The sequence below is a fragment of the Platalea leucorodia genome, assembly GCF_965183815.1.
Source record: "Platalea leucorodia genome assembly, chromosome: Z".
NCBI classification, from domain to species: Eukaryota; Metazoa; Chordata; class Aves; order Pelecaniformes; family Threskiornithidae; genus Platalea; species Platalea leucorodia.
This window is the reverse complement of record NC_138858.1, coordinates 21,834,671-21,858,144: the sequence shown is the minus strand read 5'-3', so window position 1 is coordinate 21,858,144 and position 23,474 is coordinate 21,834,671. Positions and strand designations below refer to the sequence as shown.

The following is a 23,474-nucleotide window of genomic DNA, read 5'->3' as shown; positions in this document are numbered from 1 at the left end:
TTAGAGCAGGAGCAGTTGAATGTTACTGCTACTTGCACGAAGGTTCTGTAATTGATTATTTGAGAGCTTTTAGTATTTCAGTGGAAAACCCTGTTAGCTGTTAGCAGTGGTTTAAATCAACCTGTTTTCATTTGCATTGAACAGGAGAAAGAGCACTCACAGGGTGAGTTACCACGTGTCACATTCCCTGACACAGGGGGAATTGAGATGCAATTGAGAGAGCATGCCTAATAGAGGGGAAGTGACATCTGATTAGACTCTTAGGAAAAATGTAGCCCTTATCTAAAAATTATTTTAATATGCAAAATCCCATCTCCCAGTGGAGCCTGCTCACAGACTGCATCAGCAGCTAAGCACAGGGCCCGCCGCTCTGAGTTACATTGGCAGCTCACTCAGGACTTCAGAAATTGGATCCCATGTGGCAGTACAATGTCTACACATCATACAGACCACCTTTTAGTGTCTTCCTAGAGCAATATTTCATCATGTAGATGCATTTTTGTGTTGCAAACAGCCAAAGCACTGTTTTAATCCATTCAGGGCTTCCTGGTGGCAGTAGATCATGGCATGCAGAACACATGTTCCAGTTATTTCAAACCATCCATATTTTCTTCAATTGATCAGGAGGCTTGTTTCATCTCTTCATGAGCCACCTGGTGGTAATAGTTCCAATTTTAGCATTTCAGTTACTATTCAGCACATCACCATGGTAGTGTGGCTGCATTTGTTAAGTGGAGGCGGAGCGGCATGCTGTGCTCCCCACATAGACTCTGGCCCCAGGACAAGATAATTTACTATTTTTACCAGAATGGAATTTTGTAAGCTAAAATTAAAAAAACTATCACAAGGATTTTATTAGTTGCACTTTGCTATATTGTAATACACAGCAACTGCTGTAATTTAATTATTGATAGAATTTTGCTTTTCAAAATAAAATCATTTGAGTGATTTGAAATTTAAGAACCAATTCTGTAGTTTTTTACCATCAAAAAAGTTTGATTTTTTTTAATTCACATGCAAGTCTTTGTATATAACTTGATTTTGAAAATAATATTATTTACTTAGGGATTAAACCTAAAGAGGTTTGCAGGTGACTGCTTGCTTTTTGCTCACAAATCTAACTCTAGAAACATTAAACACAAGTGGAACCTCTGTGGGAAGAGAAACTGTCACTTAAATTATAATGAAAAATTGAAATATTATTTTATGTACTTGTACTATAATGTAATAGACTTATAAATATTAATACCTTTATGCAATAAATCAAGTTATTTAGCTCCACTGTAGCCAATGGCCAAACTTTCTGCTGTCATTTTCACATTCATTGCTATGTATGTGGGGACACCCTGCACTTGCAGAAACTCAAAATATGTGTATGTATGCTAAAGCAGCTGGGATACTGGGAAGATGCTGGATATTTCACCCCTGGACCTACAAAACAGTTATCTCACCTGCCAAAAGAACAAATGGAAGGAGATACAAACCAGTCAGTCAGGTCTCTGGTTTCTGAAAAAGGAGAGATTCATAACATCTCAGACAGTGGAAAAATCTGGTCAATGTGCATAGTGGTGGGCACAGGAGACAGACTCCCTCGCAGCTCTTCAGGGATGCAAGCGTGGGTCCAGCAAGGCTCATTAGCCTCCATTTGTAACTGGCCCTGAGCAAACCTGCAGCTCTTCACACTCCTTTCCCCAGCACCCCAGGTGCTAAATGTCCTGTTATTTCAGATCCAACACATACCTCAGCTAGGTTCATGTTTTCACGTGGCATCGTGCCTAGCCTACTAACCTTTCTGAAACTTGGCCCTACGCAGCAGGTACAGTCATTCGCTGCAGTCCAGCAGAGCCAGAGCTAGTAAGCATGGCTGTACCTGAGATGACTCACTGAGTCACTTAGCTACCTTGGTACGTGCTCCCAATTCTCCGTGCAGCTGAATATACAGCCAATTTGAGTCCAAGAGGGCTTATTGAGCAGGAACTTGCAGCCAGGAAAACCGACTACATTTTTTCATGGCCTGAGACAGCTCTGGGAGCCACATAGATATGTTTCTCTGGTAATACTAGCACATAAAAGCCATCTCAGCATCTTGGCACACATAAACTGAACCCAGGCAGATTGACTGAAGAGAACTGAAAATGGACTGCAGTCACTAAAATGTGTGTCTTACCTTAATAGGCCTAACTATTTCCGTTTATGCTTTCGTTCTCCTTCCACCTTCATCTCATCCCTTCCTTTTACAGTTTATTTTCATACTTCAGCTTCAGTTTTTCTTTGTATTTTATGTATTCATTTTTTAACTTTTGAACTCCAAGATCTTCTTTCCCCTTCTGCTCCGTTAATGCCTAATTTCCATCTGTGTTACAACATTTGTTAGTGTCACTGTACCCTGGCCATGCAAATTTGATGGCATATATAATTATTTTTATTCTGTGCTGAATGTAAAATATGTGAGTTTGCCTCTTGAGCTTTGGAAAGGAACACATAATGAACTTAATACTGTCTAATCAGGCAACAAATGTCTTTTTATTTTTATTATCTTAACTCATTTGGGAATTACCTACAATAGCTTGAACACTGCCAGTTGTTATTATCTCCTAATTATTTTCTGTCTGTTACAACCTTTCACTAAATCCTTCTTTTCTTTTCAGCATCCTACCCCCTTCCTACCTCATGTATGAATTTAAAGGGCTATAAAAAGAGGGTTGTATCCTCCTTGACTCAGACCTCTGGAACCCACATTCCCATTCCTTCCTTTGTTATTCCTAGGATGGGTTCACCAGGGAACCAGCCTAGTCTGGGCTGAGAAACAACAATGGGCAACTCCTGCAAAGTCATACCAGTGACTAGTGTCACTGTCTCCTCCCATTCACAGTCTGGTTCCAAACAACCCCTGGTTCCTCTCTGACATCAGCTGAACTGCCTCTCACTAGTTGAGAGGTGCATCTTATTACCCTTACGTGGCACAAAGTTTGTTGCATTTATCTAACTGCCTTCAGAAGAGAGTGCCTATGCCACTTACAACAAGAAGAGGCTCCTCTACTGCCTCCACTAGCTGCTGTCTTCCATTAAATTAAGTCCAGAAAGGAAGTGGTTCATTTATGTCGTCTTTCCCAATGTGCAAAGCTTGTAAGAGCCTGCAGACTTTTCCCACCTGCTTAGGTGACACCTTCCTCTTACTCTGGCCTTCTGCACTAAGTCCCCAAATCAACTGCGCCCCTTAAAGGAGCCACTTTTATTTTTCCTGGCAGTCTAGACTATCTCATTCCCTTTGTCCTTTGAGGTTTGTGGGGGCTGAACTGCAAATGGAAAATTCTGTAATCATTTCTTATGCATGAAGTATTAGGCTTGAATGGGCTATTATCTTCCAAACACAAATGCTTTTGTGGTCATTTTAAAGAACTAAGTAGTATTCTGTGAAAAACTTTCCTCCTCTTCAAGTAAGTCTGCCTTTAAACAAATAATGAGTTGTTTATGAGGGAAAAAAAAGAAATAAACTGTTGCCCTTGTATTACAGACATGTTATTATTAAATAACGGTCAAACGCTTCAGACAAACCAACCCTGGAAACATTTTACAGTTGTTTTGCAATGTCCTTTCCTTTTTCTTTCAGCACAATGGAGCAGAGATAAATCAGTCTCACCTGTGCAGAAATTTAGACTGAAACCATTTTGTCTGTTCCAGGTGCTGGCCAGCCTGCGTACTGTACGGAATAACTTTGCTGCATTAACCAATTTACAAGATCGGGCACCCAGCAAGTGAGTGTCAATTTTTGTCCACTGAACTTTTTGCAGTGATACTTTTTAAATATAAACTAGGAACAACAATTAGATGTTACAGATTTCAGTCTCTGCCACCAAACCTGCATAAAACATGTGGATGAGTAATGAGTTTATTAATCCCTTGAAGATGCTATACTTCATAGCTGAGACAACAGCCCCCTTGCCTACTAACTGTTTTCGCATTGCTGTCCTTGCATAAACTTAGAGTGGTTCTGTGCAATTTATATGATTTTCAGTAAATTAGTCATATGTCAAAGATCATTCAAAGATGATCATTCAGGCAGAGTCTGAGTCTTGCAAATGAAGCAAAGTGAGCAGACAGCTACACTCATTGTGAGCTACTTGCATGATCTGAACCTAGAACTCTGCCTAACTCATCCAAGATAATGACATCCCACTTACCCACAGTAGTTCATGATTATAAATGAGACATTATAAATATGATCTTTCTCCAATCGTGTTACAGCGTCACAGTTAACATTAACGTTAGTTATACTGGAAAATTTTGTAGTGAAGTCATTTCCCTCACCCCAAATGTGCGTCTCTAGAACTTAGAAGTAATTAACATTCCCAAGACAGCTGCCTACCATTGCACATGCGGTGCCACTAAAAGATATTTCCTGTGCCCTTCGTTGGAATATGCAGACCCTATGAGGCCCTGCTTGCAATCATCCACACATCCCTATGCAGCTGTGTCAGTCCAGCAACTTCTAGCTTTCTTCAGTGGGCAAAGCAGTCCGCTGAGCTGTTTGCCCTAAAGATTATTGTGAAAGGTATAAACAAAATAATGTGTGAAATGTATATGCAAAATAATAGAGTGAAAAATAATTTTTAAAAAAAGTATTTCAGGTCAGAAAACGTGGGAAGTGCAAGCCATGTTAGAATAATGATAACTATGTATATAAATCAAACTTCAAGCTAGGTATAAGCTCTTGGTATGATTAGGCAGGTTTTTAATGAACTTGTAAATTCCTAAAATATTTCTCTCTTAGAGTTCTCAGTCTGCAGAGAGGTTTCAGGGTCAGGTATTAATTCCCTTCTACACTAGAAAGAAATATCTGTTCTAAACGAACTTCTTCTTTGGCAATGCCAGGGTATTGCATTCCCAAACAATTTCCCAAGGAAATGTATTTTCTATTATATTGTTCAAGGATTCAGTCATCCGTGAGTTTGTCAGGTTAATACCTTTTTTTTCTTTTCTTTTAAACAGAAGATCACCAATGTGTAACCAACCATCTATTAACAAAGCAACTATAACAGGTAAGAAGAACTAATATGACTAAAATTCCTCTGTGAAACCATCATGGGTTTCTAAAGTTAATATTTATTTATTAAAAAGTCTCACTGAAAACTGCATTTTATAATAATAACCTGTCCTGGTTTCAGCTGGGATAGAGTTAGTTTTCTTCTTAGCAGCTGGTAGAGCGCTGTGTTTTGGATTTAGGATGAGAATAATGTTGATAACGCACTGATGTTTTGGTTCTTGCTGAGCAGAGTTTACACCAGTCAAGGCCTTTTCAGCTTCTTGTGCTCTGCCAGGTGCACAAGAAGCTGGGAGGGGGCACAGCCAGGACAGCTGACCCAGACTGGCCAAAGGGCTATTCCATACCATATGACATCATGCTCAGTATATAAGCTGGGGGAAGAAGAAGGAAGGGGGGACATTGGGCATGATGGCGTTTGTCTTCCCAAGTAGCCGTTACGCGTGATGGAGCCCTGCTTTCCTGGGGATGGCTGAACACCTGCCTGCCAATGGGAAGTACCGAATGAATTCCTTGCTTTGCTTTGCTTGTGCGCGTGGCTTTTGCTTTAAATTGTCTTCATCTCAACCTACCAGTTTTCTCACTTTTACTCTTCCGATTCTCTCCCCCATCCCACCAGGGGGGAGTGAGCGAGCGGCTGTGTGGTGCTTAGTTGCTGGCTGGGGTTAAACCACGACATAATCTTATATTGTTTCATATCCTTGTATCTGTTTTATTAAAGAGGATTTGAGTCGTCGTGACTCAAATTGGTGACTTTTCATGTTGTATCATGTTAGCTTTCTGATTTCTGTGTTCTTACCCTGGTTTTAATTTAAGTTCTTTCCCAATTTTTTTTCCTTATATACCAGTGTGTGACCGTGTCGTGATTACCTTCATTAGTAACTTTCTGCAATGAAATGTAGTAGAAAGAACTGGTATGAGGAATGCATCAATCTTTCACTTGGGATATGGAGTTCTGTAGCTATACGGAGGCAAAGTCTTTGCGTTACAAACCCTTAGACAATGAGGAGTAATTTTCGAAACTGACTTTTCTGATTTAGGATGGTAAATTCTATTTCTATAACATTGTAGATGTGTAAGAGAAAAATAATTCCTTTGTAAAAGACACTATATTTCTAAAGAAACATTAACTTGAAAACAGGACTAGCATTATAAGTTATGTGAACACTTTTGAAAATTTTACCCTGCAGCACTTTTGGTTATTATTATGGAAACTTGGTCTTGGACATCTTTATGGGAACACACTTTATTTGACCTCATATTTTTTACATCATGTTAATCCTTGTGTTCTTACACTGTGTAATTTTCCAGGTAGTTACATTCTCTATGGTGTGTTGGCAGAATGAAAGAGCTCTTGCTTTGCCACTTGATGAAAGTATACAGACACTTACTAAACAGACAATTTATCATTTCAACCAAAAACTTAATGTTTCCAGGATTTTCAAAATAGCTCGTCTTTTTTATTCTATCATAGATTTGTAACTCAAGGAAGAAATGGTACTTCAGTTGTTTTGAGAAGTGTGGCTTTGTCGTGTTCAATAGTTTCTGTCTTTGGGCTCTGGAATGCATTATTAGTTTTTTTCATCTAGCCTCACACAACATCCATATTTACCTCTAAAAGACCCAATCTTGGCAGTTCCATACAATTTTATTCTCCTAGGAACTCATCATGTAATCTGAGCATTTGTGTGTAGGGCTCATCAGGGAACAGAGAGTTAAATATTTAAATCTATTCTATAAACAGAAAAGCATCCTTAGTTAAGAATGTTCTGCAATCATACTGAAATTCATGGTAATTAAATAAATAGGAAGGGGAGACAGATAAATGCTTAGATCAATTATAATCATAATCCTTTGTTAATGTATTCCTTTAAGAGATTATTTTGGGCGTTGGTTTCAAATTACTCTCCATGAGACATTTCAGTTATTGATAGATGTTACACCTATTTTTAATTGTGGGATTTGTCTCATACAACACAGTCAGCCAGAAGTCTGTTATCTTAACTGGAAATAGAGATACTGGAAAATAGGGCTCTTTCTTTCATTCCAAGGGACTAACTTTAGAAAGCCTACAACACAGTAAAGTCCCTGACAGTAAAAGAAAATATGATATTCAGAAGAGCAGATATGCATGCACGTGAACACGCAGCGAGCCTACCTTACATTGCTTCCCACAGTTGTTTGCCTGAGGTCAGCTTTTCTCCAATAGGAGAAGCTGCTCAGACAGCAGGACCCAAGACACACTCTGCCGGAAGATGCTGTTGCTCTTTTAAAATCCCCTCCGATCTCAGGGTTTCCATTCAGTTAATCCTCAGAGTGTACTCTACATGTCAGAAGCAATAAATCAGCTGAAGTTTTAATGTTTAGAAGGGAAGTGGTGCAATCAGTGCTGCAATTAATCTAGAAAATGCTTCTGGGCCAAGAAATTTAAAGGAAGCAAGAGAAGGCAAAGAATAGTAAGGATAATTTAATCTAATTTAGTTTAATCTGATTTCTCAGAGATGCTACTGGAATTGCTGTGCCCAAATTATGAATTGAAGTGGGTGAGCTGGGGCCTGTGTGCATTGGATAGAAGTGGCTGAAAGACTTTAATGACACAGGAAAGATATTAAGCCACTATAAAGCATGAAAATCGCTACAATTAATTTTGATTGTTGAATGGAGATTGAGGCTGGATACTATTTTGCCTCAATGGGTTTGCCCATTCTTAGTCATAGACTGTTTTTGATATTTCCATAGCAACAAATTTCATGGCATAAGCACAGAAGTATGCTTACGTGCTTTCTTGGGGCATATAAAATCCTTGTAAAACATGTTGCACTACAGCACTATGCCATGAAAGAAGATATAATACAAACACCTTTCCTGCTCTTCACAGAATGGTTGAAAAGTCTTTCAGATGCTACTAAGCTTTTCAGTTCTTCTGGGGAATGTTTGAAATGTAGCTTGTGCAGATCCTTCCTGCTGAGAAATCCTCCTGATCGTGCTGTTACTCAGAGTTCATGTCACGGAGTATCCAGAACAATACACCAGACAGGTAGAGCCCCATCACATCATCCAGATGGCTCAGCTAGCAATGTCAGTGAGAACTGATCACCAGTGTAACAAACTAGGTGACCAGAAGGCACAGTGTTACTAAACTATGTCAATGCTAAACCAGAAACAGACACTTAAGATGGAGAGTTTATGTTGCTAAGCTTCCTGGAAGAAGTGTCTTTGGGAAGACTCTGAGGAAAGGGATGATCACAGAAAGCAAAAGGGTAGCAAAAGGGAACTACTGCAGAAGATACAAGGAAAACGACAAGGGAAAGATAAAAAGGGATTTGGTAAAGCCGAGTGACTAAAATAGCAAGAGCAAAGTTTAGACATCTAGGATGTAGATATCTGTTTTGTCAAGGCCCTTTAGAGTCCCCTTATAGTCAGTGTGAATAAGCAGACACGCAAACTGACATGTTATATGTCATCTTTAAAGGGAGATGAATTGCTCCCTAAAAGTGCCACCTCTCTCCCGTGAATGAGGCCAGCCTGGGATAACTCCCTGTTGACTGTACAGTGCTTCTGTGCATGGTGTTCTGTGCTTCAACCAGAAGAGGGGTTCCCCTCACTGAGTCACACTTTCCAGGCAATGAGTTTCATTTCAAGTTGATAGTAATTCTCTTAACACAACCAGTGATTATATATAACATTTCATTTTCAAAAAAATGAAACTAGCTGTGACTCAAGGATTGACCTTGCAAGTTTTAATTTTTGACTGATAAAAAAATGAGCAAGAATTAGATGTCTTTTGATTATTACAGTTCTAATACCTGCATTTCTACATCAGAATAATTTGAATTAGGAAGGAACCATATAAGTTCTTTCTTGATACGTGTCATTTAAAACAGACAGGAGATGTCACAATTTCTCCGTCCATTAATGACAGTTTGCAAACTCAGTCTGGCAGCTGCTTTTATGTGCAAAGGTTCTGTGTAGAAGGAAGTCAGTTTGTCCAAAAGAATGAGTTTCTGAGCCTCTGAATACTATCACAACCACTGATTAACCGGCAAGTCTTAGTTAACCTGAAATCACAGACACAGCGCCTGATTCAAAAATATATATATATATATTAGATAGACATAATAATTCATAGTAATAGCTTTAAAGTGGATTTAAATGTAGATTACATAAGTGGCCCTTTATGTTACAAATACAGTGCCAAAGGACCTGTAAGTGAAGACTTGTATATGTAACAAAAAAGTCATTTAATTTAATCATAAAATAATCATAATTGCAAAATTGCACTTTTTAGAAGTTATTTACACTTTACAATTTTGCATCAAAGACTAACCCAAACCTATTTCATCAGATAGAGGAAAACACATGGAATTCTTCAATAACAACTTACATTTTATTTATTAAAATGTAGAAAGCATGTGCCTTAGTGTCAGGAAAACCCCTTCAGATTTTGTCATTTTGTCATTTATACGAGAAACATGGTGACAGAGAAATAAACTATTTGCAAAGATTATGAGGTTATAAATCTAACTGAAGTAATTTGCTACTCCATGCTTTCATTGCTTCTTATTGGACTTGAGTTACAGTCTTTACATGCATGGCTTTGCATCTGAAATCCAACAGAAATCAATATCCTGCTAATTAAATGGAATTTCTTGCATGTTTTTCATGGACTTTGTCCAACACATTTCACGATTTGTTTTGATTAGCTTCAGGTTTCCCAATTAAGTTTATGGCTGTGAAATGGGATCTACCAGTCTTTTGCTAGAAATTTCATTTTATTACATGGAAAGTATAATCAATCATTATTTAATAATTAAATATTAATTACTTAATTAAAAATTAGCCTCCTGTCTTTCAGTATGATACACTTAAACAAATATCACTACGGTAAGGTAAACCTCTATATTCATACAGACTAAACTCCTTCTAAATACAAGCAGCTGGACATAACAAGAGAAAACAAAGGTTACAGATGAAAATCAGTAGGTCACGTCTTATGGCATTGGGAATAATAGATTATTTTGAGTGTGTCTATCTCTGTGTAAGTGTATCTCTCACTCATACCACCTCTGTAACTGAAAAATTTTATTGAATAACAGGATGGAATTAAAATAGAATAAATTCCTGTTCAATAAGAAGTAATATTCTTGATATGCTTTAAACTGTTCAAAAGTCCAGAAGGCAAAGTGTTACATACTCTGCTGACTCTTCCAGGGCCTGACTGGACTGTACAGTGTGTCACTGCATGGAGATGTCCTCAATAGTCCAAATGCCCTTTATTCTTTCCTGTGTCTGGGATTCTGCCAGAGCACAGCAGGGGATAAAGTAAACATGAGAGCAGGAGTGGACAAAAAAAAGCAAAAATGCATGCCTTAGAGATGCTAATTCATGCAATACTGGGGTAATTGCCACTAGCTTGGGAGTGGGTATATGGGACTGAGGAGATCCTAATGTCTATGAAAACAGAGACTTAAAAATAAAGAATATTTCATTTTTTTAACAAAAGAAAACTCATAATACAGTATCAGTGTCACATTTTAGAATGCTAAAGACCTTAGATTTCATACCCAGATTTAGGCAGACATACAAAACATGCCCTATTCAAGACGTAATTGCAGTATAGATATCAATGCTTTAGATTTAGTCATCAGGATTACACTTATAATGAAAACTTCCCACTCTTACTTAATTTGCCCACTGACTGTATTTTTATCTTACTACATAGAATTATTCCTATGGTAAACGGCACCACCAGACTTTTGGCAGAGGGGAGGTAAACTGTTCTGAAATCCTCACTCAAGTTTATTGAGTGAAGGGTGCTTTCCGGAAGCACTGGAGAAACCTGACACGCTGGTTTTAAAGGGGGATGGTTTTGATCCATTTGGCCTTTTTCTCTGTGCAGTATGTTGAATGATATGTAAATGTTCTGTTCTTTGTACTTTTGCTTATACCCATACACCTATGGATATTTTTAATGAATTTAACTCATAGAATTGTAGAATCATAGAAACATTTAGGTTGGAAAAGACCTTTAAGATCAAGTCCAACCGTTACCAAGTCCAACCGTTGTGTCACCTCAGACAATTATTTTATTTCAGGGTAAATACCACAGACACTTACATTTTCAAGTGTGAATGTGATTTGTAGCCTTTTCACATCTTTCAGTCTGTGGTAAATGCCATCTATTATTTGAGAAATTAGCAGATGTGTATCTGCAGACTCGAGGCAGGTTAACAGTATACATCACCGGTGGTTGAATTCAAGCATTACAAGTACTTTATATGCACAAAAGTTACTGGCACACACATGCCAGTCCACCTCAGTTTACTTCCTAGGGGAATAAGTTCAATACGCACACTTAGGACCAGAATTCTTACTAAGAGTCAATTAAATGTGTCCTTTTAACTTCTGTGAATGCTTTTGAAATTTCCCCTTTATGTGAACTGTGTGAAGACAGCCATATTCATTACAACTGTTTTCTCAGATAGACCAAAAAAATAGTACATTGTGTAGTTTGGTGTGGATTTTATGCTACATGAAGAGCAGTAGAACAAGAGAGAGGAACTGACAAACTGAAAGAAAACTATGTGGAATGTTATATACCTATATTAAGCTGATCATATTAATGGAGTCCTGAAAATGTGTTTTTTTGGAAGATACCCATAGCACACATACATGTAAGTGCTATTTGTCACTGTCAAACAGATAAATAATTATTTAACATTTTGTTATTTCTATCCAACTCAAGTCCTGCCTTTAAAAGTAAAAGGCCTCTTACAAACTCACATCCCAGGCCTAATATTCTATTTTATATTAAACTGAACTACTTGACGCAAAAAACTTTGTAGAATTCTAAGTTGACTTAGTTATCCTGGTTTCTTGCACGGCTAGTCATTTAATTATCATCTGTGCAACCCTATTGCTCTTTCATGTCTACAACATTCTTTCAGAATCTACCCATCCTCTATAGAGAAGTAATTTCCTTTCTAAAAAAATAAAATAAAATATTGCTGGTGTTATGTAGACCTCTGTATGGCACAGACCAATGTGAAAGGACAACTATTCTCTTCAGTTGTTGCTTGCTGCTGGTACTTCTGACAGCCTTTAAACATCCACAGTGGCATCAAATTTTGAAACTCAGTAGGCAATTTGAAACTACAGAGAAAAATGCTAAGGAAAAGGGAAGCATATTTTTTTGTCAGAAAAAATATATTTTATCATAACTTAGAGCAATAAACATTGGTCTGTAATCCACTATCTGGATTAATCAATCTAAATTTGGTATTAATACATGAAATAAGAATGCAATTAGAAGAAGATCAGTAGTCCTTCGTATGGGATGGAGTTTCAAAAGGCTTTGTGCGTTTTTAATTAAGCTGTTGTTATATAATATTGAATTTTATTTGTGGTCTACATCCTTATTCAGTTTTAGAGTTAACATAAGGTACTGATATCAGGGCTTTACATACTGAAAGGACAGCAGAAAGAGACAGTTGAGATGGAAGGAAGATTAAAAACTAAATGACTGGTCTACATGGTGTACAGTGCCTTCTTGAATAGGTTTATTTTGATGGGTGGCAATATTGCAATTGCAGCTAAAATCTAAGATTCAACTGAACCTAGAAAGTACTCCATTCTATTGTCTTTTTAGACCAGAGCCCAATTCACCTTTATGTGATAAACTGTACTATGAATATATGTGTCAAGCTTCAGTCTGAGAAAAGAAATTATACGTTTGAAGATTTGGGGTGATGTGTTATGGACTAGCTTTTTTTTCTTGTTGTGCAATTCAGTTTGCGTGACAGTTTGTGTGGAAGAGCGCACAGGGAGGGTACGCTTTGGAGAATGGGCTATTTTCTTCTGGGAGCCAGACGGAGGTAGCCTCCTGTTGAAACAAAACGGTTTCCACCCATTGCATCTGCAAAGCTGTGACTGAAACCCAGGTGGACATGATAAAACCTTCCTTTGTGGACATGTACACCCAGACTGACCCCGCAAGAACTGAAAAAGCTGCCCAGACCCAAAGTTGCATGGAACCTGGAAGTCCCAGGCAGAGGTGGATGTCATGGGTGCAAGTGTGCCCAGCTGGAGGAACTCTTCAAGCAAGTGGCCATGTTACAAGAGGAGCTTAACAGGCAGTGCAGTATCCAGGCATCTGAGCGAGAGATCGATGGATGGTACTGTGCACTGTCACAAGCTGAGCAACAACCCTGCCTTCAGACTTTGCAAAGGGAAGGTAAGCTTGCTTCGAACCCTGAGGTGACAGACTCAACCAGCTCATGAGACAAAGGAGACTGGACTCTTGTCTCTGCTCAGGGCAGGAGGAACAATCTTCCCCTTCCCCCTGAAGTGCCCCTACGTAACAGGTACAATGCCCTGGGGCCAAAGGATGAACAGAGAGTGAGTACCGGGCAAGACCCAGGAAAGGCCAGTTGTGCAAATCTGGTCCAACCACCCACCCGCATTAGAACCAGTGCCGCCACAAAAGTACATAGGGTGTTAGTAATTGGAGACTCCTTGCTGAGAGGCACCAAAGTGCCCATTTGTTGCCTAGACAATATCTCTAGAGAAGTTTGCTGCCTGCCTGGAGCTCGCATCTGTGATGTCATGGAGAGGCTGCTGAGCCTGGTAAAGCCTGCGGACTATCACCCGTTCCTGCTGTTCCAAGTAGGATCAAATGATGCTGCAACGAGGGGACTCAGAAGTATCAAAAGAGACCTTATGTCATTTGGAACAATGTTAAAGGGATTGGGAGCACAGGCGGTGTTCTCCTCTATCCTCCCAGTTGGAGAAGGGGGTTCGAGAAAAAGGCAACGAACTGAACAGGTGAACGGCTGGCTGCGTAGCTGGTGCCATGCTGAAGGTCTCAGCTTCTACAATCTTGGGCATACCTTTGAGAAACCAGGCCTGTTGGCAGCTGACAGGGCTCAACTGACCAAGTGAGGCAAGAGTTTCCTGGGCAATAAGCTGGCTGGACTTATAAAGAGAGCTTTAAACTAGATTTAGCAGGGGAAGGGTACGGTGTTCTAAGCACTCAAGAAGAGCCAGGGGCTGCTGGGGCATTAGGAAGCAACAGGGAAACCCCTGTAGACTGCCTCAAGGGAATTAGGGCGAGCTCCTCTAAAAAGGGGATGTGGCCGATGATAGCTCAGCTGGAGTGCCTCTATACCAATGCACGCAGCATGGGAAACAAACATGGAGGAGCTGGCAGCCGCTGCCCAGATGGAAAACTACGACCTGATTGCTATCACAGAAATTTGATGGGTTGAATCACACAATTGGAGAGCTGTGATTGATGTCTATAAAGGATTCAGAAGGGACAGGCAAGGAAGGAGAGGTGGAGGAGTTGCCCTCTGTGTCAAAAATGGGATTGATTGCATAGAGCTATCTTTGAAGAACAGCAATGCACAGGTTGACATGAGAAGCTCAACATGACCCAGCAATGTGTGCATGCAGCCCAGAAAGCCAACCATATCCTGGGCTACATCAAAAGAAGCGTGGCCAGCAGGTCGAGGGAGGTGATTCTCCTCCTCTATGCCGCTCTGGTGAGACCCCACCTGGAGTACTGCATCCAGCTCTGGGACCCCCACCATAAGAAAGACACGGACCTGCTGAAGCAGGTCCAGAGGGGGCCCACAAAGATGATCAAGGGGCTGGAGCACCTCCCCTGTGAGGAAAGGCTGAGAGAGTTGGGTTTGTGTAGCCTAGAGAAGAGAAGGCTCCAGGAGACCTTACAGCAGCCTTTCTGTACTTAAACGGGGCCTACAGAAAAGATGGGGAGGGACTCTTTATCAGGGAGTGCAGGGATAGGATGAAGGGTCAGGGTTTTAAACTGAAAGAGGGTAGATTTAGATGAGGTATTAGGAAGAAATTCTTTACTGTGAGGGTGGTGAGACACTGGAACAGGTTGCCCAGATATGTTGTGGATGCCCCTTCCCTGGAAGTGTTCAAGGCCAGGCTGGATGAGGCTCTGAGCAACCTAATCTAGTGGAAGGTATCCCTGCCCATGGCAGGGGGGTTGGAACTAGATGAACTTTAAAGGTCCCTTCCAACCCAAACCATTCTATGATTCTATGACTCTGTGAATTCAGACAGCAGATAAGAAGAAACAGATTTATATTGTGCAATCAAGATCAAACATAGATTTAGCTTCCAGTGAAATCCCTCCAGCTGGTCCATGTAGTTCAGTAACCAATTAGCAATGCAGATGTCCTCTGTTTTATCTAGTTTCAGCTATTCTGGTTGCAAAACGAGCTCACAATTTTCCAACAAACGTTCTGAACAAAGGATTGACAATCACCTGCTTCACTGGAGTTGAACCAAATCCCATCACTACTGTACAAAGTACTTTAAAGAGGCTTGTATATTGTTCTTTTAAATGATCAATAATATTTTGCATAAATAAAACAGATTTGGAAAACAGCAATATTTACATCAACTTCTCTTTTCAGTTAATAATTAAATGCCTTATCTAGGTCATGATAGCTAAAAGGAGAGTTATCTCATTTACAGCCTTCTTATCCACAATAAAATCATATTGCTTTGTGAGATACAGGGGACAAATGACATTCAGACTGAAATTCATTCATACATCTCCTGTCCATAATAAACAACATATGCAGCAAACAGGCAGGGAATCAGAGAGACTGGAGTCTGCTCCCCACCCAGTCTTTCACAGTCACTTTGTCACCTTCAGGGGTGAACTAGCAGCTTCTTTCCTTGCACATAGAGAGTTTGTGGGCATTTGATATTCATAAATGGAGGCCTATTTGCTTATATTCTATGAAGAACTAGGTCTCTGTGTCACAGTTTGTGCAGCACTGTCATGTGCTATAATGAGAAAATACCTGTTTAAAATGGGTCATTGGAAAAGATAACTATTAAATTGTGTTTCCCTTTTAAAGGGAATAGTATTTGTGCCTCCAGTTCCACCCCTTTCCTTGATTTAGGGAAGAAGTTGTTATTGACAGGATACATCTTTGAAGGCTTACTGAATGCTTTCTCCATCTTGTTTTGTAGACCTTTAATTAACTTTAAAAAGCAAAACTTTTCTAACTGAATGAGAGATTCCAAATGAAATCTTTATCTAGTGCTCCTTTAAGTTCGGTGGGTTTATTGAACAGTGATTAACTTTCTTGAGGCAGAACAACAGGAAGAGGGGTGACATGGGTTTGGACAGCATAAGCTGTTCATGCATCATCTCACATTCAAGGAAGTGAATAAAACCAGGGTACAAAACAGAATACTCTCCACATTTGATTACTGCACAGTACCACAGAAAAATCTGAAACAATCATGGTTTCTATACAGTGAAAGTATGAGGAACCTAAGAGTTTTCAGGATCATCAAGGATGTTTAAACAATGACTTGCCCTGACTATACTACTTGCAAAATGGTGGTTTACATAATGTCATTTAAAAATGCTAATTAACATGCATTATGAAAAGATACATTTTTCTCAGTATTATATGCACCTTGCGTTTTGCACTTCAACACTGATACCTGATAGACAAATGTGTGAGCTTTCATAAAACAGCAAGTTACTTAAAGAGAGAAGTACAATACAATCATAGTTTAAAACATTCCTGGCAAGAATGTCTATGTAATTGAAACTAACCATCCAGATCAACAATTCGGATGCTTGTTTTGCAGTGTGTAGACTACAATACTTGGCCCTTATGTATGATTTTTAATTTCTTAACAGTCTGTTTCAGTGGAAATGTGTGGTTAGGTTATCAAAGTGCATACAGACTAAAAGGCAGCATAGGGCTGACCTCTGCTTGTAAGCTTCATCCAGCACTTCAGGTTACTTCTCTTTAGGACTGCAATGTAGTACAGCCTTGATTTTGAAACAGACTTACACATTCTGGAGTTAGAATAGTGGTCAATTAAAAATAAAATATGAGAGGCATTACCAGTCTCCACACCAATAATCTGATATGCACCCCAACACAGATCTTCGCTTCTTACCTTTATATTGGTCTCATATTTTGCTGCATCAGTAAAAGTTCCTGTATCACCATTTCACCCAAACTATCCATTTTACTGGAAAAACAGACAGGATGACAAGCTTCGTGTGCTTCCTCTTCTCCTTTCAGCCCAGCTGTGTCACTTACAGTCACTGGTAGTTGAGAACTGTACATGACCCAAGGCTGCATTTACCGTATCAATAATAACAGCAGAGCAACTGGAAAGAGTGAAAGGTGGTTTGGTTTGTAGGACTGAGGTGAGAAGAATCAGAAAGAAAAATAGGACTCTTGCCTATGTAATTTTTCTCATTCCTGTTACGAATGCAGCCCGTTGGCTGATGAATACAGAAAATAAAACTGTGCAGATGTGGCTTCTGGTATGACCGTTGGATGCAGTATGAGTGCACCTTTATTTCACACTTCATCCAGCTTCTGACAGCTCTGATACATTCTCTTCTGTCCAATTGAAAAGATAGATTTAAAAGTCGATCTCTTTTCCTTTAACAGGTTACCAAGAAACTGGTCCATTAAAGTCTATTCACTTTCCTGAGTATCCATTTAAAAAATTAAGGGCTACATTGAGATCACCCATTAAAGTGCCTAGGTTCTGCTTTTATTACATGCAAGCTCCCGAGTACAGAGCCTGAACAAAGCAATGAATCAGAGCAGCCAGCAGCGAGGGTCAGACTACCCTGGAGAGAAGCAAGAATAACAGCTCTTCTTTGGTGCACTAGGAAGTTCTGCAGGTCTCTCCACACAGTCTTTTGTCCGTGCTCAGAGAAAACAAATAAATAACCCTAGGAGTCGTGCTCACAGTTTAGGACCTGCCCCTGCACAACACCTTCTCCAGGAGTGATCTCATCACTAGACAACAGGGACAGCCTCCCTTTTGCTCATTCTCTCTCTGACCTCATGCATTTTGCATTACATTCTGCAAAGTGACTCATCTTCAGCTGGAAGGAGTTATTCCAGGTCTGGCGGTAGGAAAATCAACTCGTGCCTACTGCACTTTCTCAGGAACTGGGATCAAAAAATTCAAGAATCAGAAATGGCTAAAACTCAGGCTTCTGCTCTCAGGCCAGGAGTTATAACATTTTCACACAAAAAGACCTTTATTTCCTGCATTAGGCGACTCACCTCAGAAGACTTTTGGTGGTGGGAACTGGGAAGTAGGGAAGTAACTGGTCAGCATGGACATAACTGGTGGGCACGCCTTAGTCACGTATTCAGACATGCCCCTGTCTTTCATGCTTCCAGTTGGCTGGCTCAGTATACCAAATCCCTCTGAATAGCTACAGGCCTTCTTTATAGTCAGGGGAGGCAGGCAGGTGTCTGAGGCAATCCCAGTGCTCTGTGGAGGGCCCAACCCCGCAAGTGCCTAGGCAAGATCTTGAGGGTCATCCAGTAGACATTACTTTGGTGTCACTATTCATACAAGAGACACCAGCATGGGCAGCCTAACATAGTCCCGAATATTGTAAGGTACTTCTAGCAGAAACCTGTCAGGGAAGAGTTGCAACAAGGAATTTACCAAAGTTGCTTCTGGGACTTCAGGGGAAATGAGAGGAGGCACTGAAAGAGCCAGTAGAGCCACTAGAGAGTTTTCACTTGAAATGTTAAAAGCACTGGGGTATGACTTTAAAATTTCCTAATCAAATCCAAGCCATAGTACTCAGGCAGGTTTGCACAGCTCTATGACTCTTGCTTTCTGTTAACAGGATTGGAAAATATGGGGGGTTTTTTTATCATTGTCCTTAATCAGCTCACAGTTAAGAAGATTCAGCTCCATCTTGTGTAGGAGCAGCCTTTTTCGTACCAGGAAGGTCTTGATTTTACCCCCGTCATGATGATATTCTGAATTAATGAAGCAGCTGTGGCCACATGCATAAAGTTTTAGTTGATACTAAATATTAAAAATTATTCTCAAATATTTACATTATAATACTAGTAGCAAGTTGCCAATCTAATTCATTATTCTTTCTCCATGCAGTATTTTAAATTAATTTCTGCAACTGATATTTATCTTTGAAAGTGTAAATTAGATATGAAGTTGAACTAATTCTAAGCCAGATAAAAAATGAAGATGACCAACAATAAATTAAGGTAGTCTCTCTTAAATCATAGGATAATATGATAAAAATAAAAGGTGTCTTTCCTTAATAATAATGAACAAGGTAGGAGTACATCTGAGGGAGTGAATTTTGCCACTAGATAACTTATTGCTAAGCTAAAGAAACAGGAAATAAATAACTTAGGAATATATTATAGAAGTGACTACTGGATTAGCAAGCATTTGAAAATTCCCCTTGTATTAAGTAAGCCATATGCTAGTGGCTTACTTAGTTGACATACTGTAGGAACCATTGTCTAATTAGTCTTTAATTGAAGGAGTGCAAAGATGACTGGAAGAAAAAGCCCAGGAAGAAGTCAGTGCCAAAGAAATGAAGGAGAAAATTGGAAAACAGTTTGACACAGTCTGGCTAACTAAATGTTATCAATGGGATGCAGAAAGGTCTGACAGACGACGGGAAGCAGCTAGTGGGAAAGAAACGAACATTTGTTTGGGGAATAGTCTTAGTACTATTATTGTTATTATAGTTGATGTGGTTGTTGTTGTTATTATTAATATTAATGGGTTTGAATCCCACTTCTTAAAGGGAAATAGCAAAATCAGCATTTTGGGACGGTTTGTTTCTTTTTAATTGGAGTTTAGCAAATACAAGCAGCAGCAATGGCAAATGAGACCCCCAACCTGCTTTTTGTATTCTGTCCTTTCTGGTTCCTGAACAAAAAAGGATCTGTATGATCTATTTCAGCATTGCAGCTGCTGAAATTCTTTTCTTCTCCAGTGTGGTCCTTTTTTTTTTTTTTTCCTCAAAACTTTTTCGGCATATCACGTAAAAAGGCTGTTTGAACCTTGTCATTCCCCGTTCAATCTTCAACTCTGAAAATCTATCAGACAAAGGAGGCAGGCAGAGAAGAATTAGTCCTAAAGCAATCTATGTCTTTGCAGTTCAAGACACTATTTTCAGAGAAAGAGCAAGCAGCTGACATACATACTACGCATATGCCTTTCACACAGGAAAGCAATAGTCAGGTGATGAAACCACTTAATTCTCACATGCTTCTGCTACTTGGAAACGTATGTAAGCATGTTACTGATCAGCCATAGATTTTCACTGTACGATACTGTGAACCCAAAATGTGATTTCCTTGCTCCTGCTAATTCTCATGATGAAATCTGCAAGCCTTTGTTTTGCCGAGTAAAACCTGAAGCTGCAGCACCAATGAGTCTATTGCAACACTATTCTCTGGTCTAGTGCAGTTCTGCCCTCCTTGTAGATTTATACTGCCTGGAGTTCCATGTCTCACCACCTTCCCTGTTTGCCTTACTTGTACTTTAAAAGGTACAGGTGGCCGTAAGATACAGTGCAGTGATAAGCCATAGTGGGAGAAGATGCTAGGAAGACAAAGAATCCTTGCAGCCTCAGTACCCATTCCAAAGAAGAAAGCCACGGTTCTGTTCCACAAATGCTATTTTCTAAACATACCCACTGGAACACAGAGTTGATGCTCAAAGGAGTAAATGTTGCTTCAACAAATAATATGTCTTTGTGGTAAGACCTGGAGTGTTGAAATACTTGCCGGTTCTGCTTCTAAATCTCTCTTCTCCAAAGATGGTGCTAATCTTGTCTATAAAATACAGGCTATAAAAATAGCACAGTTTTTCCAAGAATCGTCTTTGATGATTGGTTGTTAAAATAAATAGGTATTTCTCCTTCATAGTATACATAGGTTTACTGATAGACATTGATTTTTGAAAACTGTATGTTTTGATGGTTCTGTGAGAGGCCAGTACTATAGGCACTCCTTCCAAGCACAGCTCAGTCCTGCAGACCTGGATTATAAAACATCTACTAGAGCCACATTTCCCCTTTTGCAAAATAGAAAAGGTTGACATCAGTATTCTAAAGAATAAAATTTCATAGAATAAAATGAAAATATAATAAAAGTTTTCACATTAGCCATAGTTCTTTGACTAGAAGTAACTCCATCCAACCAGAAATTAAAATACACCATAAAATATCCATCTTTCTCCCAAGATGTTAGATGCTGCCTTCCAGAGGCAATATTTCAAGATGTTGACTGCTACCGCAATGTTTAGGAATAAATTGCTCAGTTTTAAAAAGGGGGATGAAAAGTGATCATGCAAAGGGACATGAGTCCCATTTTAAAGCAAACTTTTGTGACTATGTCGGAAAAAGTGTTCCTAAAACTAGATTGATATAATTTCCTTTGGAGTCATTAATGGTATGAAACAGCTATGAGTTAAATCCTTATCTAAAAGTAGTCAGGCCTACCATCTAAACTCTGTAATGCATACTAGATAATGTAATCAACTGAAAGAAGTGTATGTAGTATCTGTACTTAATCTTTATACTCCACAGGAGCCTTTTTTTCCTGAACATCTACCGACTTTTTGTCTACACTTCCTGTAGATGTGTCAGCAACAAGTGGAAACATTTTTGTTTCATAGTTGGGACCCTAATCAAAGAAGGCCACTTGACTTTCTCATGTTCTGCATGGTTTCTCCAGGTCTGCCTTGCACACTGATACACAGACTCATTCTACTTCATTCTACAGTGTTTTTACAAGGTTTTTTTACAAGTTTTCCAGTTTATTCACTACACAGCTATTCACATACTTGTCTCAGAACAAGTGAATGGATGGCTGCAAGGATAGATTTAAGCAGCGAATGGTTGGATAGCCTGGGAACTTGAAATTAGCTTAAGCAATACTACCGGAAAAGAGCAGTGCTGAGTTTATACAGGTTTCTGAAGATACAAATGTGTGAAGTGTTGCCTTAGATCATTAGCTGCCATTGAAACCCTTTAGCAGGCATATGGCACTCCGCATTCCAGAGCTGGAAAGTTTCACAAAAACAAACCTGTTATTTGACTGGCAGGAAGATGGCCCAGATCACAGGCAAACATTTCCATATGATGCTGAAGTAATTTAATCCCATTAAAAAAATTACAGAGATTAAGAGATTTGACAATAGCCACATTTGTAAAATAAATTAAGGAACTGTGTAGAAGTATATGAACCCATGAGCTTGCTTTTCATCATGCTGTCATCATTAATCCTCACAAAGTGGAATCTGAATTGCTGAAAATGAAAGTATAAATTGAAATATGGCAGTAGGGTTCATACGACAAAAATAGTTTTACTGGAATCTCAGTTAAATAGATAAATCAAGCTTGGGTTTTAGAGTCTTTCAAAAATATCTAGAAAGAAATCAAAATTACACAAAATGTCACACAGATGTGCATTTCCCTCATCTACCTGAGTAACATTTAAAATGCAAAAGCACACATTCAGCTTTCATGCCTCCAAAATGCCTTTTTACTTACTTTCGTCCTCTTTGTCCCAAGTGAATTTCTTTCTGAAACAACAGTGATTCATTTTAAAGATTTAGCTGACCTTTTCACATATATGTGAAAAAGTCTTGCACATCAAAGTGCAGGAGATCACTATCCACATGTGACATTTAGACATGCAACTCAGATGCACAGCACAGCAAGTTCACGTCTCTGAGAAAAGAACAAAACAATCTCCCATCAACTCTAACGCAGATTGTAGCTGAGAAGACATGTAATTCTTAGACAGAAAAGGTCTAAAGTAAGATTTAACTGTACAGACTCCACTGTACAGCAAGTATAAGCAAAGTGTGTTAAAAACCAAAATGAACAATGATGTTGTCACCCAAAATGCTTAACTTTTGGAGAGCAGTTTGCTGAGGTAAATAGTTTCATCATCCTTCTGTTAAGAAAATGACTGTATGTCGTAAGTATCCATGGCTTGTTAAAAATTAACTTAGTGAAGATTACCAGTGTTTATTACTTGGATTTCAAAATGTAATAAATACAATCAGTTGTTAATATATTCAAAAACAGTAACTAGACATTATCATGCAGGTTATTTTTCAGTTTAGACATAGTGTTTTAAAACTGTTTTGGACAATTTTCAGTCTTCTCATTGGGAAAAAGACGCAAGATGCAGAGTGATGTTTCCAACAAGACAAAACTGTCACGGGACTTGAAAGACATTTTCATATGTGGCAGCTTTTAGGCTAAGTTGTTTGAGTCCACGTGCGTAAGTCTGACCACAGAGGAAAGCTTATACAGTTTAGTCAAAACAGCAGCAAGCTCAGCGCGGAGCTCATTGTGCAGCTGGGTCTGCAGCCTGTGCAGGACTCCATGGTCCTGAAACTGTGCTGCCACGATTGCACGACAAAGATTTTTTATGGCCAGCAGCACTAAAGCCTTTGACTGCACCATAGGCCGCCTTCAGAAGCTGGCTGTGCGGACAGAGCATTGCACTGAGACTCACATCTGGAATTAGTTCTAAGCTTTCTTGTATGATCACACACGCGCATGTGGCTTCCTCTCTCACGCCGCCTACCT

At 39.3% G+C, this 23,474-nt stretch overlaps 1 protein-coding gene across 5 annotated transcripts in view; it reads left to right on the top strand.

Moving 5' to 3' along the window:
- The window catches only part of LOC309602828 (3',5'-cyclic-AMP phosphodiesterase 4D), a gene marked incomplete at its 5' end in the record, with an annotated part of 548,873 nt that overhangs the window by 436,661 nt on the left and 88,738 nt on the right, over positions 1-23,474 (top strand). For all 5 annotated transcript variants that reach the window (XM_082336816.1, XM_082336815.1, XM_082336817.1 and 2 more), the window contains 2 exons: positions 3,682-3,755; positions 4,990-5,039. In XM_082336816.1, coding sequence (XP_082192942.1) covers positions 3,682-3,755; positions 4,990-5,039 — 124 coding nt within the window. The remainder of the gene's footprint in view (positions 1-3,681; positions 3,756-4,989; positions 5,040-23,474) is intronic.